The 21,207-nt window shown below is 39.0% G+C and overlaps 1 protein-coding gene and 1 long non-coding RNA gene across 2 annotated transcripts; both read left to right on the plus strand.

Annotated features, from left to right (window-relative positions):
- Positions 1-3,949: 3,949 nt before the first annotated feature.
- LOC134293441 (uncharacterized) lies at positions 3,950-14,586 on the plus strand. The gene is made up of 3 exons (XR_010000404.1): positions 3,950-4,299; positions 5,532-5,614; positions 7,209-14,586. It is a non-coding gene; the product is annotated as an uncharacterized LOC134293441 (long non-coding RNA).
- Positions 14,587-15,430: 844 nt separating this feature from the next.
- Positions 15,431-20,447, plus strand: LOC134293438 (uncharacterized). The gene is made up of 2 exons (XM_062960974.1): positions 15,431-18,518; positions 20,168-20,447. The coding sequence occupies exon 1, from the start codon at positions 16,983-16,985 to the stop codon at positions 18,306-18,308; it is 1,326 nt and encodes a 441-aa protein (XP_062817044.1). The 5' UTR covers positions 15,431-16,982; the 3' UTR covers positions 18,309-18,518; positions 20,168-20,447.
- The last annotated feature ends 760 nt before the right edge of the window (positions 20,448-21,207 follow it).

Raw genomic sequence — 21,207 nt, forward strand, 5'->3', positions numbered from 1 at the left:
AGAGGTGAGAAAACACAGGCAACTAAAAACAGGCCCCAAGACGTCGGAATTATAACAGAATCAAACCCCTTTGGAAATACGGGCTGCGCTTTGCGAAAAAGCAAAGAAGAAAAGGACCACAGTGTCAGGAAAAGGCGAGATATTTGGAATGAGTGAATTACTTCTTCAGGGAGACCTTCAGGGAGACCTTCTTCAGGTAGACCTTCTTCAGGTAGACCTTCTTCAGGGAGACTTTCAGGGAGACCTTCTTCAGGTAGACCTTCGGGTAGACCTTCTTCAGGTAGACCTTCAGGTAGACCTTCGGGTAGACCTTCTTCAGGGAGACCTCCTTCAGGTAGACCTTCGGGTAGACCTTCTTCAGGTAGACCTTCTTCAGGTAGACCTTCGGGTAGACCTTCTTCAGGGAGACCTTCTTCAGGTAGACCTTCGGGTAGACCTTCTTCAGGGAGACCTTCTTCAGGGAGACCTTCTTCAGGTAGACCTTCGGGTAGACCTTCTTCAGGGAGACCTTCAGGGAGACCTTCAGGTAGACCTTCAGGTAGACCTTCTTCAGGCAGACCTTCTTCGGGGAGACCTTCTTCAGGGAGACCTTCTTCAGGGAGACCTTCTTCAGGTAGACCTTCTCGTAGACCTTCAGGTAGACCTTCATCAGGTAGACCTTCGGGTAGACCTTCTTCAGGGAGACCTTCTTCAGGTAGACCTTCTTCAGGTAGACCTTCGGGTAGACCTTCTTCAGGTAGACCTTCTTCAGGGAGACCTTCTTCAGGGAGACCTTCAGGGAGACCTTCAGGGAGACCTTCTTCAGGTAGACCTTCGGGTAGACCTTCTTCAGGGAGACCTTCTTCAGCGAGACCTTCTTCAGGGAGACCTTCTCGTAGACCTTCCCTGCCGCTAGGTATACCTTGAAATTTTGTCACAATCAGCCCACGGACCAGGGGACTACTCCTCCCAAGTTTCGGATTTTTTGGATCACCGGCTGAGTTTTTGCAAATTTTTTAATTTATTTTTCTAAAAGTATTTTTATGAGAAAACTACAACGCCCATCCCCTTGAAATTTTGTCATGATCAGCCCACGGACCAGGGGACTACTCCTCCCAAGTTTCGGATTTTTTGGATCACCGGCTGAGTTTTTGCAAATTTTTTAATTTATTTTTTGAAAAGTATTTTTACGAGAAAACTACAAAGCCTATCTCCTTGGAATTTTGTCACGATCAGCCCACGGACCAGGGGACTACTCCGCCCAAGTTTCGGAGAGATTCGAACACCGGCTGATTTTTTGCGAATTTTTTAATGTGAATTTTAGAGTGAATGGGGAAGAAGCCGCTGTGTGTGTTTGTCTCCATCCAGTGGTGAAATCTGCGCATTACGGACGGAGAGAAAGTGAATGGGGAATAAGCCGCTGTGTGTGTTTGTCTCCATCCAGTGGTGAAAGGCGCGCATTGCAGGCGGAGAGAAAGTGAATGGGAAGAAGCCGCTGTGTGTGTTTGTCTCCATCCAGTGGTGAAATCTGCGCATTACGGACGGAGAGAAAGTGAATGGGGAAGAAGCCGCTGTGTGTGTTTGTCTCCATCCAGTGGTGAAAGGCGCGCATTGCGGACGGAGAGAAAGTCAATGGGAATAAGCCGCTGTGTGTGTTTGTCTCCATCCAGTGGTGAAAGGCGCGCATTGCAGGCGGAGAGAAATTGAATGGGAAGAAGCCGCTGTGTGTGTTTGTCTCCATCCAGTGGTGAAAGGCGCGCATTGCAGGCGGACTGGAAAATTCTCCGCATTGCCGTCAATGGAGAGGGAGGAGGAGGATGAGGAGGAGGATGAGGAGGAGGAAGGCCTCTCCATGGAATATTCTTCAAATACCCTAAATACTCGGATATAAGCCGACCCGAATATAAACCGAGCCATCTAATTTTACCACAAAAAAACTGGGAAATCATTGACTCCAGTATAAGCCGAGGGTGGGAAATTTCAGAAATTAAAAAAGATACCAATAAAATTACATTACCGTATGTACTCGAGTATAAGCCGACCCGAATATAAGCCGAGGCATCTAATTTTACCACAAAAAAACCCTGGAAAATCATGGACTCCAGTATAAGCTGAGGGTGGGAAATTTCAGAAATAAAAATAGATACCAATAAAATTACATTACTGTATATACAACGAGTATAAGCCGACCAGAATAAAAGCCGAGGCATCTAATTTTTCCACAAAAAAACTGGGAAATCATTGACTCCAGTATAAGCCGAAGGTGGGAAATTTCAGAAATAAAAATAGATACCAATAAAATTACATTGTGGGCGAAATGTCAGGAGATAATGCTTCTGGAAACCAATTATTATTTCTTACATTGTACTATATTAATCATATACCACAATGTCTATAATACACCCCTAGTATGTTATATTATTAGTATTATGTAACATACTCGTGCTAAATCATAAGTTGCGTAAGAGATGTGGGCGAAACGTCAGGAGAGAATGCTTCTGGAAAACCAATTATTATTTCTTAGATTGTACTGTATTAATCATATACCACAATGTCTATAATACTCCCCTAGTATGTTATATTATTAGTATTATGTAACATACTCGTGCTAAATCATAAGTTGCGAAAGAGGTGTGGGCGAAACGTCAGGAGAGAATGCTTCTGGGAAACCAATCATTATTTCTTAGATTGTACTATATTAATCATATACCACAATGTCTATCATACTCCCCTAGTATGTTATATTATTAGTATTATGTAACATACTCGTGCTAAATCATAAGTTGCGTAAGAGATGTGGGCGAAACGTCAGGAGAGAATGCTTCTGGGAAACCAATCATTATTTCTTAGATTGTACTCTATTAATCATATACCACAATGTCTATCATACTCCCCTAGTATGTTATATTATTAGTATTATGTAACATACTCGTGCTAAATGATAAGTTGAGTAAGAGACGTGGCTGAAACGTCAGGAGAGAATGCTTGTGGGAAACCAATTTTTATTTCTTAGATTGTACTCTATTAATCATATACCACAATGTCTATCATACTCCCCTAGTATGTTATATTATTAGTATTATGTAACATACTCGTGCTAAATCATGAGTTGCGTAAGAGATGTAGGTGAAACGTCAGGAGAGAATGCTTCTGGGAAACCAATTATTATTTCTTAGATTGTACTATATTAATCATATACCACAATGTCTATCATACTCCCCTAGTATGTTATATTATTAGTATTATGTAACATACTCGTGCTAAATCATAAGTTGCGTAAGAGATGTGGGCGAAACGTCAGGAGAGAATGCTTCTGGGAAACCAATTATTATTTCTTAGATTGTACTCTATTAATCATATACCACAATGTCTATCATACTCCCCTAGTATGTTATATTATTAGTATTATGTAACATACTCGTGCTAAATCATAAGTTGCGTAAGAGATGTGGGCGAAACGTCAGGAGAGAATGCTTATGGGAAACCAATTATTATTTCTTAGATTGTACTCTATTAATCATATACCACAATGTCTATCATACTCCCCTAGTATGTTATATTATTAGTATTATGTAACATACTGGTGCTAAATGATAAGTTGAGTAAGAGTTGTGGGCGAAACGTCAGGAGAGAATACTTCTGGAAACCAATTATTATTTCTTACATTGTGCTATGTTAATCATATACCACAATATCTATAATACACCACTAGCATGTTATATTATTCGTATTTTGTCACATACCAGTGCTAAATGTTAAGTTGCATAAGAAATGTGGGCGAAACGTCAGGAGAGAATGCTTCTGGAAAACCAATTATTATTTCTTTCCCGCCCAATTTGACCTGTCTCAGCCTGTGACGTGCGGGAGAATCGTCCAATCGGGCGGCGCCACATGGCGAAGAGGTGGGACCAAGGCCAAAAAGGCGGCCGGATTGGGAGGCTAACATATATTTTAAATCACAACGGAGTGCGCATGCGTCAAGCAGCGCCCTGTTTTCGCGCCCAAATTGGCGAGCAGGAGAATCGTCCAATCGGACGGCGACACATGGCAAAGGGGTGGGACGAAGGCTAAAAAAAAACGGCCGTTTTGGAGGCGGGGCTTCTTCTTGGCTGTAAATTGTAAAATTTGCCTCAGACAATCTCGGGACGCCGAGAGAGAAGGCAGCTTGGCCTGGGAGCCATTCTGAAGACCTGTGTAGGAAGAAAGAAAGAAAGAAAGAAAGAAAGAAAGAAAGAAAGAAAGAAAGAAAGAAAGAAAGAAAGAAAGAAAGGGCAGCCGCGGCTAGAAGGCCTGAAGAGACAGGCTCCGTTTCTGAAGCAGGTGAATAAGGGCCCCTTTTTACAGGCTCACCTGGTTCATTTGACTTCCTTTGAAATTAATCTGGAGTTTAAAGAGACGCCTTTCCTTTTGGGAATCACTTTTACCTCAGGAAAGGCTTCTCTTCCAATTCCACTTCATTTTATGTTGCTTTCCTTGTTAATTTGGGGATTCTTTACCTCAGGAATCTCCTCAAAATTGAAATACAAAGAGGAAAATGCCTATTTTCTATATTAGTCTTATCTTAATTTTATCAAAAATGGCCTCAAATACCACAAGATAAGGGTGCATAAAGGCTTTGTGAAACAAAGAAAGAAAACGATTTTATTTATTAATATTTCATTATTTTTTGCCTCAAATCGTCTCGTCACAAAGCCTTGAAATAGAAAATACAGTAGAGTCTCATTTATCCAAGCTAAAGCTTGGATAAGCGAATATCTTGGATAATAAGGAGGGATTAAGGAAAAGCCTATTAAATATCAAATTAGGTTATGATTTTACCAATTAAGCACCAAAACATCATGCTTTACAACAAATTTGACAGAAAAAGTAGTTCAATATGCAGTAATGTTATGTTGTAATTACTGTATTTACGAATTTAGCACCAAAATATCACGATATATTGAAAACAAAAATGGGTTGGATAATCCAGAAACTTGGATAAGCGAGACTACTGTACAGTTAAATATTCAGGGGGAAAAATGTTCACTGAAATATTTACAAAATCATTAAAATATTAATATTAAAATTAAAAAATATTTGCAGAAATATTTGCCAAAAATAAGCAAAGTATTTGGGGAAAAATATTCACAAAAATATTTATAAAAAATATTCACAAATACATTCAGAAAAAAACAATCATGAAAACATTCACAAACATTGAAATAAAATATTCACCCAAAAAATCATACAAATATTTGTGGAAATATTTGCCAAAAATAAGGAAAATATTTGGAAAAAATATTTTCAAATACAGTAGAGTCTCACTTATCCAACACTCTTATCCAACGTTCTGGATTATCCTACGCATTTTTGTAGTCAATGTTTTCAATGCATTGTGATATTTTGGTGCTAAATTCTTAAATACAGTAATTACTACATAGTATTACTGCCTATTGAACTACTTTTTCTGTCAAATTTGTTGTATAACATGTTTTGGTGCTTAATTTGTAAAATCATAACCTAATTTAATGTTTAATAGGCTTTTCCTTAATCTCTCCTTATTATTCCCTCAGAAATGGCAAAGCCTTGTGAAACGGACGGAAGAAATAAAGGCAAAATTTCTGAAAATTTCCACAGCTTTTTCTGAAGGGACCAGGTGAATATTGTTCTTTTTTATTTATTATAATCTGATTTATTTCTTATCCAGATCATTTCTTTTCACTTCTATTTTATGTATTAATATTATATTTTATTATATCAAACCAAAAATAATAATAATTACAAGGTCTTTTCCAGAGAAGAAGAAAAAGGCTAAAATTTTGGGTTGTGAGTTTTCCGGGCTGTATGGCTATGCCCCAGAAGCATTCTCTCCTGACGTTTCGCCCACATCTATGGCAGGAAACCATAGATTGCTGGAAACTATAAGGGAGTGGTGAAGCTTTTATATATTCCACTGGCCTCGTTTCCAACAGACCTCACAACCTCTGAGGATGCCTGCCAGAGATGTGGGCGAAACGTCAGGAGAGAATGCTTCCGGAAACCCATTATTATTTCTTACATTGTACTATATTAATATATAATATATATTATATCAAAAAAAAATTACAAGGTCTTTTCCAGAGAAGAAAAAAAGGCTTAATTTTTGGGTTGTTGTGAGTTTTCCTGGCTGTTCCAGAAGCATTCTCTCCTGACGTTTCGCCCATATCTATGGCTGGAAACTAAGGGAGTGGTGAGGCTTTTATATGTCTGCGAAATGTCCAGGGTGGGAGAAAGAACCCTTGTCTGTTGCAGGCAAATGTGAATGCTGTTATTGGCCACCTTGATTAGCATTGAATGGCCTGCAGTTTCAAGGCCTGGCTGCTTCCTGCCTGGGGGAATCCTGTGTTTGGAGGTGTTTGCTGGCCCTGCTTTTTGAGGTGGCAGCCCAGAAACTCACAACAACCCATGAAAGCCTTTGACAACACATGGCAACATTTTTGAAAATTCAGACAGCTTTCTAGAGGAAAGGAGTAGAATAATAATTGCATTTTTTTTACCAATCTGATTTATTTCCAGCCTTAAGACCCATAACATGCTATGCTGAAAATTTTATATATATATATATATGTGTGTGTGTGTGTGTATTTGTATATAATGGACAATGTAATTTATAATAATATGATTTAATGTATATACATATAATATTGATAATAATATTGTAATGTAATAAAATATAATAACACAATATAATGATATTGATTATATATTATATATAATTTTATATGTACATAGAAAGTATTAGCATTCACAATAATAGCATTATATATAACTATATTGTACTACACCATACTGTAATGTTATTAGAAATATTACAGGTAATACATAACATAATTAATATTATATTGTATTATATTGTATGTATATTCAATATATTATATTGAATATAATATTATATTAATAATAATATATTAATAATAATATTATATTAATAATATAATATATTAATAATAATATAATATTATCATATAATATTATAATAATAATATAATATATTGTATGTATATTCAATATATTATTATATATCATTGTCTATTATATTGTATATTATATACGATATACTATATATACATAATACATATTATATTATTAGCATAGCATGTTACAGGTTCAGGAGACAAGATGGGAACTGCCTTCCTGGCCTTGCAAAATAGATAGAAGACAATGCCTGGTTTTTTTTCTGAATGTTCTCTTCCCACTCACTCTTCTCCCAGCGCTGAATTCAAGTCAACGTGAAGAAAGAAACAAAAGGTCGAGAGACAGAGGACAGAAGATGCTTGAAGACACCCTTGCAAGGACACCGCCTGCCTCCCAAAAAAGGTCGTTTTCAGGTTAATTGGTGTAAGGGTAGGCATTTAATGTCTATCTTTGCATTAAAAAAAGGGTTACCTTTGCACACGGTTCCCCTCGCGTGTGGCATCGAAGAAGTCCCACTCGGGAACGGACGGGTCCTCCCTTTGTTCTAGGCAGATGATGGGTCTTCCTATACGGGCCGTAGGGGTCACAGCTTGGGGGTCAGCGGGGGGGCCCCGCCCTGGCATCGCGGGGGGCAGCACACGTTACGGGCATTTTAAGATGTCCTTGCAACTTAGAAATAAAAATATCAATACCTTAACTCACTTACTAACATCCTACTAACACCATTCTAAATAGGGTACCCTGGCCTTTTAAATAGGACTGTGTTCTGCCTGATGGCAAGAACCAAGCTGGGAAGGGAGGGGGCCTCCTGGCCCCCCATAAAAGGGCCCCCATGGAAGGACATTGCAAAAGGCCCCTAAGGTGTCCTGAGAGCAGCCTCTTGGTCCTCAGTGTTCCCCACGGGGCCAGGGCTGGGCCCCTCGCTCTCCCCCAACCCATGGACCCTGCCGCTTGTATATCATCCGCCCAGGGCCAACGGATGCCCCCTCCCTCCCCGGGCGGAGCTTCGAGGCCACACTCAAGGGGAGACCAGAGCCGTGTGCCTCATGCCAACGCCTAGCACGTGGCGAACCTTTTTTTTAACTGCAAACATAGGCATCATGATTGTGATTTTTGTTAATTCCTTTTAAATTTAATTGTTTGTATTCAATAGCATGGTAGGCTGGTTTTATATCAGTGAGCCGCCCCGAGTCCCTCTGGGGAGATGGTGGCAGGGTACAAAAATAAAATTATTATTATTATTATTGATTCGAGGCACCTGGAAAAAGAAATACCAGGAAGCAGATAAAATTATTATTATTATTATTATTACTGATTCGAGGCACCTGGAAAAAGAAATACCAGGAAGCAGATATTATTATTATTATTATTATTATTATTTATTGATTCCAGGAAAAAGAAATACCAGGAAGCAGATAAAATTATTATTATTGTTATTGTTGTTATTATGTAGGACCCCCTTTTATTTATGTAAGGCCACACACCCAGGGGACCACTATTCCTAATTAAAGCCTGGTTAAAGGGGATCCTCTATTCTTAAAGTTAGGCATATAGAGATCTCCTATCCAGAAACTAACGCGGCCTGCCCTATAGAGATCTGTTAAACCAAGGCGGCCTGCCCTATAGAGATCTCCTATTTCACGTAATACCAGGCAATATGGAGATCCCTGGTTTTTTTAACCGTTAAATCCCTTACGTGGGGATATCCCTGGTTTTTTTTAACTGTTAAATCCCTTACGTGGGGATATCCCTGGTTTTTTTTAACCGTTAAATCCCTTACGTGGGGAAATCCCTGGTTATTTTAACCATTAAATCCCTTACGTGGGGAGATCCCTGGTTATTTTAACCTTTAAGTCCCTAACGTGGGGAAATCCCTGGTTTTTTTAATCTTTAAGGCCAGATGTGGGGATTTCCTTGCTTCTTTTAACCCGTAAGGCCAGCCATGGGGAGATATCTTAGGCTATTTTCACGAAAAGTCAGGTATAGACGCACTGTTTTCTCTCCCGTTCCATGTGCCTGGATTCCCGGAGGGCTCCTGCCGGACACAGTCTCCCATCGGCCGAGAGGGATCCTTCTTGTCTGGGAAGGATCTGCAACACAGGTAAAAAGAAGATTCCGGGAAGGAGATTCTACAGCGGAGCCCTTAAGCCAGGTGAGACACTCCTTCCAGCCTCCACGGCTGCCTTGCACACACACACACACACACACATGACACACACGACACACATACACGTGTACAGCTGGGGTCCACGGGGACTCTTCCCCAATAGATCGGGGACTCCCACTCCGGCGATTGGCCATTGTAAATGCCTTGAAGCAGTTTGGGGCTTCCGGCCAAGCGCTTGCAAAGAGAATCCATTCAAGGTTGGACCCCCTTTTAAAGGGCCTGGCACGTGGTATTTATTCCTGGCACGTGGAAAACTCCATTTGTAATGCAAACCCTCGTTAAAGGAGGTTTGCAATTAATTTAAAACCAGGCTTCTGAGGGACCCGCTGCGTTTAAAGCCAAACCTAGCAGGTGGGAACCCCTTTGGTTAACGTAAGGCGAGGGACCCTCCATATTTAATAAGATGCCTGGCAGAATCTTAACCTAAATGCAGGCCTATGGGCTACAGCCTATTCTGCATAGCCAGGCATGGGGGGACCCCAGATTATTAACTTGAGGCCTGGGAAAAGGAGATTTTTGTATTTATTTATTACAATATTTATATCCCGCCCTCTCTCCCCTTAAAAGGGGACTCAGAGCGGCTTACGTTATATTTACATATTTATTACAATATTTATATCCGGCCCTCTCTCCCCTTAAAAGGGGACTCAGAGCGGCTTACAAGTGATATTTACATATTTATTTATTACAATATTTATATCCCGCCCCCTTTCTCCTTAAAAGGAAACACAGAGTGGCTTACAAGTTATATTTACATATTTATTTATTACAATATTTATATCCCGCCCTTCTCACCCAACAGGGGACTCAGCGCGGCTCAACAATAAGACGCATATATAAAAACCACACAGTGCAATATAAATCATCACTAACTTACATCAGTATTCATAAAACACATTATAAAATACAGATAGGTGTGTTCAGTTCAAATCCATTCAAGGTATACGTGGACCCCCTTTTAATGCCAACCTTTCCACGTGGAAAACTATTTGTAAGGCAAACCCTCGTTAAAGGAGGTTTGCAATTAATTTAAAACCAGGCTTCTGAGGGACCCGCTGCGTTTAAAGCCAAACCTAGCAGGTGGGAACCCCTTTGGTTAACGTAAGGCGAGGGACCCTCCATATTTAATAAGATGCCTGGCAGAATCTTAACCTAAATGCAGGCCTATGGGCTACAGCCTATTCTGCATAGCCAGGCATGGGGGGACCCCAGATTATTAACTTGAGGCCTGGGAAAAGGAGATTTTTGTATTTATTTATTACAATATTTATATCCCGCCCTCTCTCCCCTTAAAAGGGGACTCAGAGCAGCTTACGTTATATTTACATATTTATTTATTACAATATTTATATCCCGACCTCTCCCCTTAAAAGGGGACTCAGAGCGGCTTACAAGTTATATTTACATATTTATTTATTACAATATTTATATCCCGCCCTCTCTCCCCTTAAAAGGGGACTCAGAGCGGCTTACAAGTGATATTTACATATTTATTTATTACAATATTTATATCCCGCCCTCTCTCCCCTTAAAAGGGAGGGGACTCAGCGGCTTACAAGTGATATTTACATATTTATTTATTACAATATTTATATCCCGCCCTTCTCACCCAACAGGGGACTCAGCGCGGCTTAACAATAAGACGCATATATAAAAAACCATACAGTGCAATATAAATCATCATTAACTTAAATCAGTATTCATAAAACACATTATAAAATACAGATAGGTGTGTTCAGTTCAAATCCATTCAAGGTATACGTGGACCCCCTTTTAATGCCAACCTTTCCACGTGGAAATCTCCATTTGTAAGGCAAACCCTCGTTAAAGGAGGTTTGCAATTTTAAAACCAGGCAGCTGAGGGACCCGCTGCGTTTAAAGCCAAACTTAGCAGGTGGGAACCCCTTTGGTTAACGCAAGGTGAGGGACCCTCTATTTTTAATAGGATGCCTGGGAGAATCTTAACCTAAATGCAGGCCTATGGGGCTACAGCCTATTCTGCATAGCCAGGCATGGGGGGACCCCATATGATGAATTTGAAGCCTGGTAAAAGGAGATTTTTGTATTTATTAACTTATTACATTTATATCCCGCCCTCTCTCCCCTTAAAAGGGGACTCAGAGCGGCTTACGAGTTATATTTACATATTTATTTATTTATTACAATATTTATATCCCGCCCTCTCTCCCCTTAAAGGGGACACAGAGCGGCTTACAAGTTATATTTACATATTTATTTATTTATTACAATATTTATATCCCGCCCTCTCTCCCCTTAAAGGGGACTCAGGGCAGCTTAACAATAAAACGCATATATAAAAACCATACAGTGCAATATAAATCATCATTAACTTACATCAGTATTCATAAAACACATCATAAAATACAGATAGGTGTATTACATACACTGTATCATTAGCATCGCACAATATTAGCATTATATATTACTACATTGCATTATACCACTATACAGAAACATTATTAGCACTATTACATTTAATATATAATATGTAATTCATATTATTATATTGTATCATTGTTAGTATTGCATTATTTATTTATTTGCTAGATGTATATGCTGCCCTTCTCAACCCCAAGGTGAACGGCTTACAAATTAAATTTACATACAATATTATATTATTACCATAGTACAATACTGGCAGTAAATTACTATATTGTACCATATGAATATATGGTAATATTATTAGTATTACATGCAAAATGTAATACATAATTAATATTATATTTAATTATTAGTATATCGTTTTACAATATAATATGAACATTATATGTATATGCAATATGTTATAATTATATATTAAAATTTATATATATATACATATATATGTATGTATGTATATATGTATGTGTATATATATATATATATACACACACACACACATATATATACACACAGTAGAGTCATCCAACATAAATGGGCCAGCGAATATTTATTTATTTATTTACAGCATTTTACCGGGCTGGCCTCGAACTCATGACCTCCTGGTCAGAGTGATTTGTTGATATTCATTATTCATTTATAGCATTTATATTCCGCCCTTCCTTCTCACCCCGAAGGGGACTCAGGGCGGATCACATGACACATATAGGCAAACATTCAATGCCTTTTAACATAGAACAAAGACAAACAGGCTCCGAGCGGGCCTCGAACCGTGACCTCCTGGTCAGAGTGATTCATTGTAGTTAATTGCAGCTGGCTTGCTTTCCAGCCTGCGCTGTTGGATAATAAGGAGGCATTATGGAAAAGCCTATTAAACATCAAATTAATTGATGATTTTACAAATTGAGCACCAAAACATCATTTGACAGAAAAAGTAGTTCAATATGCAGTAATGCTATGTAGTAATTACTGTATTTACGGATTTAGCACCAAAATATCACGACGCATTGAAAACATGGACTACAAAAATGCGTTGAATTATCCAGAATGTTGGATAAGAGAGTGTTGGATGAGACTACTGTATATACAATATAAATTAGTATAGCATGTTATTGGGGGAGGAGCATCTTGGTTATTAGATGTTTTTATTAGTTATTGATACTAGTATAGATATGACATTGAGTATATATTATCCTAGCACAATGTTAATATTAGTTATTCATATTAGTCTCAATATGACATTAATAGAGTACATTATTATCCTAGCACAATGTTATTAGATGTTAATATTAGTTATTGATATTAGTCTCCATATGACATTAATAGAGTATATTATTATTCTAGCACAATGTTATTACATAGGACCATGTTGTTGCTAGGGGGAGGGCCCCCCCACTGATTGTATTATTAGTATTATGTTGTTGCTAGGGGGAGGGCCCCCCAACTGAGATCCCCTGTCATTAATGTGTCAGACCAGGCATTTCACTCCTACCTTTGCATCAGAAAGCAGGCTCCCTGTGCGCTAGGCCTTCCTTTGAGGAACACATTCACAGCTCCGCTTGAGTGTGGCACTGAGGCCCCACTCAGGGACGGGCGGGTCCTCCCTTTGCCCTGGGCAGATCGTGGGGGGTGGGCGGATCTCCATAGACGGGCAGGGGGTCGCGGCTGGCGGGACAGCGGGATATAAAAATATAAATATATATATAAAAACCCTTGCATCCAAGGAAACAACTCTGGGGACCCGAGCGGCTGCTCCCAGCTCACGTCACGGGCATTTTAAACATCTCGTAGCAGCTCAGATTAATACCTGAACTAACCTTAACCTGCTAACCCTACTAACCCATTTCTAACTAGAGCAGGAATTTTAAATAGGGCTGTTTTTGCCTGTTGGCAAGAACCAAGCTGGGAGGGGGCCTCCGGGCCTCGGGTGGGAAGAACCCTAACCCTGTCCCTGCCCTGCGCTGGGAGCGCCCCCCCTCGGGACCCCAGTGTTTGGTCCCCGCTCTCCCCCAATCCGACGGCCTAGAAAGCCCCTCCGCCATCCGCCCAGGGCCAACGGACGCCCCTCCCTCCCTCCCTCCCCGGCAGCCGCGTTCCTCATGCAACAGGGAGCCTGGTTCTGGATGCAAACGTGGGACCCCCTTAGGACCCCCTTTTCTCTGTGCAGGGACCCCCGCTCCCCATAAATAAATGCCTGGTGGAAGGGGATCCTAGTAGAAAAAGCCACAGTTCCCAAGAGCCCCCAAAAGCGAGATGCTCCCTTGGTTCAGCCCTTCTGACACTTGTTTTCTCCCTTGTTCTATGTCTCCGGAATCGCCGAGGGAGGGGCTCCTCCTGGACAAGAGCCAAGGACGGACAGATGGACGGACGGACGGAAGGAGATCCCAGAGAGCAGGACGCCTTGCCGTTCTGGCTGCTGAGCTCGACCCCTTTCCAACAATGTCAGCGTTCCAGAATAAAACTCTTCCCAAAAAAAGGTGTTTTCTGGTTATTATTCAAACGTTTAATTTTTGACAGCCTTAAACATCTAGATTACAATACAGTTTGTGCTGCTGCCTTTTATAAACCTTGTTTTCTACAAATAAAGTCAAGAGAAAACACTATAAGTTTTGCACTGTGCTCAGACTCATTGTTCTGATATTCTGTTATATGGTTTTATTATTTATATCGTTTTTAATGTATGACTTTATTACATGTGACATGGGAGCGGGGTATAAAAATAAAGTATTATTAATAAACACCACAATGTTCTTGCACCCCAAGTACATCTGGCCATTGCCAAAGAGTATTTAACTCTGCCTACATGGCACTAAGTGTATTTATATGTTGATTGTTTCTATTGATTTTATGTAATGTTTGCTTTATTTGCATTGAATTTTTGTCTGGATGTATCTTGTATGCCGCTCATCTCCATAAATGAGCGGGATAGAATGAGGTTAATAATTTTACGAATGTTTTAATGTAACTTGAATTTTAAATTGAGTTGAAATGTGACTGTAATTGTTTATAAGTGTTATCTATTTGTAAGCCACCCTGAGTCTCCTCTTATTGGGTGAGAAGGTCTGGGAAGAAATACTGTCATAAATAAATAAAATATTCTGTGTCCAGGTTGCTTCATGGGTTGACTTCTCTGGCAGGATTAATCTGCAGGGCCTTTCCTGTGGGAAAGTTTACACAGGGACTAACAAGCATGGAGCAGGGAAGGCACTGCAGACACCTGCGCATGCGCGGCCTGCTCCCTAGTAGAAACTTGGCCCCGCCTACTACAGCCATCCTTTTCCCTTCTGCGGAATTTGGCCCCGCCCACTACAGGCATTCCCTTCACTTCTGCGTCTGTGCGGCCTCCGTCACAGAGCGGCAAGATGGTTGCCCGGCCCGGTAAGTCGTTCGGGGCGGCCGATTCCACGGCGACCCGGCTCCGTCGAGGCCTCGTCGCCAAGACCCGGGAGGAGGAAGGGAGCCGGGAGCGTGGCCTTCCAAACAACGTTCGCAGGCCAAGGCGCGGAAGGAATCCCAGGCAGGAAAACCCACTTCGGCCTTCGCTCCTGGTGTTTTGGACTCTTCCCCAACCCGAAGGCAGGCTGCTAGGCATTGTGGGAGTTGGAGTCCCAAACATACTATACTCATGCTATATACACATATAATGATAATCCGATGCAATACAATTTAATAATTACATTAAATTACATTAATAGTGCAATGTCGTATAGTACAATATAATTGCTTATATTGTGCTGTACTAATATAATGTACATACATAATATTGATAATATTCTGATGTAATACAATTTAATAGTAATATACTATTATAATTGTATATATTACATGTAATGTTACTAATATTGTAATATAGTCCTATAGTACAATATAATATTCAATGCTTATATTGTGCTGTACTGATATTATAATATATTGTATATACATATAATGATAATATTTTGATGTTACAATGTAATAATAATACGCTTATAATTGTATATATTGCATGTAATGTTACTAATAATATTGCAATATAGTCATATAGTACAATATAATAATATATAATGCTTATATTGTGCTGTACTAATATTATAATATACATATAATATTGATAATATTCCCATGTATTACAATATAATAATAATACACTATTATAATGATATATATTACATGTAATGTTACTAATAATGCAATATAGTCATATAGTACAATATAATATATAATGCTTGTATTGTGCTGTACTAATAATATAATATATTGTATGTACAGTAGAGTCTCACTTATCCAACATAAACGGGCCGGCAGAACGTTGGATAATCGAATATGTTGGAAAGATTAAGGAAAAGCCTATTAAACATCAAAATAGGTTATGATTTTACAAATTAAGCACCAAGACATGTTATAGGTAGGAAGGCACCATCTGATCCCTCCTGAGAGATGGCCATTCATCCTCACTGTTATAATTAGTTCTATGGAGAAGTAAAGCTTTAGAGGCATAGAATCTTACATTTGGAAGGGATCCTGGAGGCCATCTAGTCCAACCCCAGTCTGCCATCAAAGCCCTCCCGACAGGTGAACATCCAGCCTGTCATAGAATTTTAGAGTTTGAAGGGGCCCCGAAGCCCATCGAGTCCAACCCCAGTCTGCCTGACTGGAAGGATACTATTAAAGCCCTCCTGACAGAAGGCCATCCAAAAAGCACTCTCTCCTGCCGTTTCGCCCACATTACTGACAGGCATCCTCAGAGGTCGTGAGGTCTGTTGGAAACCAGGCAAGAGGGGTTTATTATCTATCTGTGGGATGATGTCCAGGGTGGGAGGAAGAAAGAACTCGTGCATGTTGGAGGCAAGCGTGAAGCATTCTCTCCTCATGTTTCGCCCACAACCATGGAAGACCGCCTCGGAGGTCCAATATTATTACGGTAGAGTCTCACTTATCAAACATAAATGGCTGGCAGAATGTTGGATAAGCGAATATGTTGGATAATAAGGAGGGATTGAGGAAAAGCCTATTAAACATCAAATTACATTATGATTTTACAAATTAAGCACCAAATCACGTTATACAACAAATTTGACAGAAAAATTACTTCAATATGCAGTAATACTATGTAGTAATGACTGTATTTACGAATTTAGCACCAAAACATTGAAAAAATTGACTACAGAAGCATTGACTACTAAAAGGTCGAGTGCGTTGGATAATCCAGAATGTTGGATAAGCAAATGTTGGATAAGTGAGACTACTGTATTCTGCGCCCAGGCTGGTACATCCAATGCTCCGCTATGTTCCTTTTCTGCATTACAGGGGCGCTCTTTACTTTTCATACCTCTATGTTGCTTTTCTGCATTGCAGGGGCGCTCTTTACTTTTCATACCTCTAGGTTGCTTTTCTGCCTTGCAGGGGCGCTCTTTACTTTTCATACTTCTATGTTCCACTCCTGCATTGCAGGGGTGCTCTTTCCTTTTCATACCTCTAGGTTCCATTTCTGCATTGCGGGGGTCTCTTTACTTTTCATACTTCTATGTTCACTTTCTGCATTGCAGGAGCGCTCTTTACTTTTCATACCTCTATGTTCCATTTCCGCATTGCGGGGGCGCTCTTTACTTTTCATACCTCTATGTTCCATTTCCGCATTGCGGGGGCGCTCTTTACTTTTCATACCTCTATGTTCCATTTCCGCATTGCGGGGGCGCTCTTTACTTTTCATACCTCTATGTTCCATTTCCGCATTGCGGGGGCGCTCTTTGCTTTTCATACCTCTATGTTTTCTTTCTGCATTGCAGGAGCGCTCTTTACTTTTCATACTTCTATGTTCCATTTCCGCATTGCGAGGGTCTCTTTACTTTTCATACCTCTATGTTCACTTTCCGCATTGCAGGGGCGCTCTTTACTTTTCATACCTCTATGTTCTATTTCTGCATTGCAGGGGCGCTCTTTGCTTTTCATACCTCTATGTTTACTTTCTGCATTGCAGGAGCGCTCTTTCCTTTTCATACCTCTATGTACCATTTTCGCATTGCGGGGGTGCTCTTTGCTTTTCATACCTCTATGTTCCATTTCCGCATTGCAGGGGCACTCTTTGCTTTTCATACGTCTATGTTTACTTTCTGCATTGCAGGAGCACTCTTTGCTTTTCATACTTCTATGGTCCATTTCCGCATTGCGAGGGTCTCTTTACTTTTCATACCTCTATGTTCACTTTCCGCATTGCGGGGGTCTCTTTACTTTTCATACCTCTATGTTCCATTTCTGCATTGCGGGGGCGCTCTTCACTTTTCATACCTCTATGTTCTATTTCCGCATTGCAGGAGCGCTCTTTAATTTTCATACTTCTATGTTCCATTTCCACATTGCGAGGGTCTCTTTACTTTTCATACCTCTATGTTCACTTTCCGCATTGCAGGGGCGCTCTTTACTTTTCATACCTCTATGTTCTATTTTTGCATTGCAGGGGCGCTCTTTGCTTTTCATACCTCTATGTTTACTTTCAGCATTGCAGGAGCGCTCTTTACTTTTCATACTTCTATGTTCCATTTCCGCATTGCGAGGGTCTCTTTACTTTTCATACCTCTATGTTCAATTTCCGCATTGCGGGGGTCTCTTTACTTTTCATACCTCTATGTTCACTTTCCGCATTGCGGGGGCGCTCTTTACTTTTCGTACCTCTATGTTCCTCCTATCCCTCCCTTTCCCGCCTCCGCCTCCGCTCTCTTCTCCCATTGGTTGTAGTTTGGGAGGTCCCGCCCCTTTCCCCTTCCTTCGCTCCCTCATTGGTCGAAGCGCGTCCTGGCAGATATGTAGTGCGGGGGCGTTTCCCATCGTAGCCGCAATAATACAAAATAAATAATTATATAATATCAGAGATATATAGTATTCGAGCTTATTAATAATCGTTACGTATGATTATGTTGTTTGAATATTAGGTCCATGGATGTGTCAGGGTTGGCGACGGAAGGGACGGGTTGTGTGATGGACCTGCCGGGACTTGGGGGCTGGGCAAGGGGCGTGGCCTGGCGCGTGAGAGCCGGGGAAGGGAACAGCCAAGATGGCGGCCGGGGTGAGTGAGGCGAGCGAAGCGCCGCTGAGGAGAACGTCAGGAAAAGGCCTTTAGATTATATTATAAATTATTGTGTTATTATTTCATATTATATTATTATCATACATATTATGTTACACCACGTTTATAATATATTATTTATTATTTCATATTATTATTATAGACATGATTTTGCATTATTATGTTATTTTATATTATTATCATTTTACATTATTATTATATTATATTATTTTGTTCTTATCTCATATTCTATTTCTTTCATATTTTATTATATTATTTTGCATCGTTATTATATTATTCTGTTATTTCATATTATTATAATACACAGTATTTTGCATTATTATGTTATTATTTCATTTTATTATACATATGATTTTGCATTAATATGTTGTTATTTTATATTATATTGTTTTTATTTTTATTATTTTGCATCCTGATATTATTGGTTTTTATATTATTATCATTTTACATTATTATTATGTTATATTATTTTGTTCTTATTTGATATTATATTTATTTCATTTTATTATATTATTATTATTTTGCATCATTATTATATTATTCTGTTATTTCATGTTATTATAATACACAGTATTTTGCATTATTGTTATTTTATATTATTATTATATTACTATTATTTTGCATCCTTATATTATTTCGATCTTATATTAATTTATATTATTATTATTGTTTTTGATCATTATTATATTATTTTTTCTTATTTCATATTATATTATATTATTATATTGCATCATTATTATATTATTCTGTTATTTCATATTATAATACACAGTATTTTGTATTATGTTGTTATTTTATTATTATTTTGCATCATTATTATATTATTTTGTTATTAGGTATTTCATATTATATTATATTATTATTTTACATCATTATTATAATATATTATTTATTATTTCATATTATTATTACACACATGATTTTGCATAATATTTGAAAGGCTTTTTCTGCCTACCTTTCTTCTAGCATATTATATTCTATTATATTTTCCTACCTCCCTTTCTTCCACATTATTATTATTATTATTATTATTATTATTATTATTAAGGGCCTTTTCCGCCTGTCTTCCACCATATTATAATTATTATTAATCGTCTTTTCCGCCAGCTTGTCTTCGACCATATTATATTATTGCTATTACTAATGGCTTTTTCTGCCTTTTTTCCACCATATTATTACTGGGTGATGATGATTATTATTATTCCACCATATTGTACTATTATTATCATTATTATTATTAATGGCCTTTTCCACTTGCCTTTCTTGCACCATATTATTATATTAACAACATTTTTATTATTAATGGCCTTTTCCGCCTGCCTTTTTTCCACATTATATTATTATTGTTGGCTTTTTCCGACTGCCTTTCTTCCACCATTTCGGATGAACGGATCTGAGCATATATATTTTTTAAAATGTATATACTGCAATTTTATATTGTATGTAATTGTTTTTAACTGATTTTATGTATTGTGGATTGTTTTTGTACAGGCACCTAATTGTGCCGGTGTTGTAAGCCCCCCTGAGTCCCTTCGGATGAGAAGGGCGGGATATAAATATTGGGAATAAATAAATATTATTGTTATTATTATTCTATTAAATCCCTTTTTTCTTGCCTCCTTGGGCAGCAGTGGCCCATGTACATGCTGGACTACAGCGGCCTCAATGTTCCGCTTCCGGGAGCCATGAATTATTCGGACCTCAGTTTCTGAACCAGAACCTCCGAACAAAAGAAAACAAAAGAAATAATGAACGGTGTGTAATTTTCGTTTGTACAAAGTGTATATTATTCCAATATGTATTGATGCCTTTCAGTTTTTCCAATGATTTTTACACTATATTCCTGCTGCCAGGGCCTTTTTAAATAAAAAAAGAATAAGAAGGGTTGCCTTGCTCTGAAAAATCAAACCGTTTCCTGTTTTTTTTTTCTCTTTAAACGAACAAATACCGTTTTGTAATAAACAAAAATACAAAACAAGAGCCGGGCGAGCGAGCAAGGCTCAGTCGTAAATGCTCTTTTTAAATTGAATTATTATTATTAATAATAAAAGTGCTTTACAGTGATTATTTTTTTTTTCGTGTGCGCGCAACCCAACAAAAGGCCCAACCCAGAACCCCGACCCCTTCCTTGGGTTCCGATCTGCTTTTGACGGTTGTAGGCAAACGGCGCCGGGGGGGGAAAAGGCTCATTTATGTCACTGGATTAGTCCGAATTAGTTGCACAAAGAGAACGCTTTTCGGACCACAACGCCCAGCATCCACAACTAAGGGTGTGTGACCCAAAAGACGGAAACTTTTTCCAAGTTCCAAAGAGGCCACAAGTGAATTTTCCCTCGTTTCTTCCGGCCAAAAATGGTCCCAAAAAGAAGAGCTGGAGACGGAGATAAGGAAAGTCAGCTTGGCCAGAAATAACAACGTTCCAGTTTTCTATCCAAAACCCCGACTCTCTGAAATGTATTGGTTGGGCAAATCCCACTTTTGTGTCTTTCTTCCCCTCCTCGTTTGTTTCTACTGCACAGGCCCAGGGTTTCACATCACATATAAAGTTACGGAAATATATGTATACATATATACATACATATAAATTGGCACTCTGGTTTCAGCTCTTTCGTATGTGTGCACACAGGTCCAGAGAGAACGTTTCAGGGCGTATCATTAGGAATGTCTT

This window comes from Anolis carolinensis, unplaced genomic scaffold, assembly GCF_035594765.1.
Source record: "Anolis carolinensis isolate JA03-04 unplaced genomic scaffold, rAnoCar3.1.pri scaffold_8, whole genome shotgun sequence".
Classification (NCBI taxonomy): domain Eukaryota; kingdom Metazoa; phylum Chordata; class Lepidosauria; order Squamata; family Dactyloidae; genus Anolis; species Anolis carolinensis.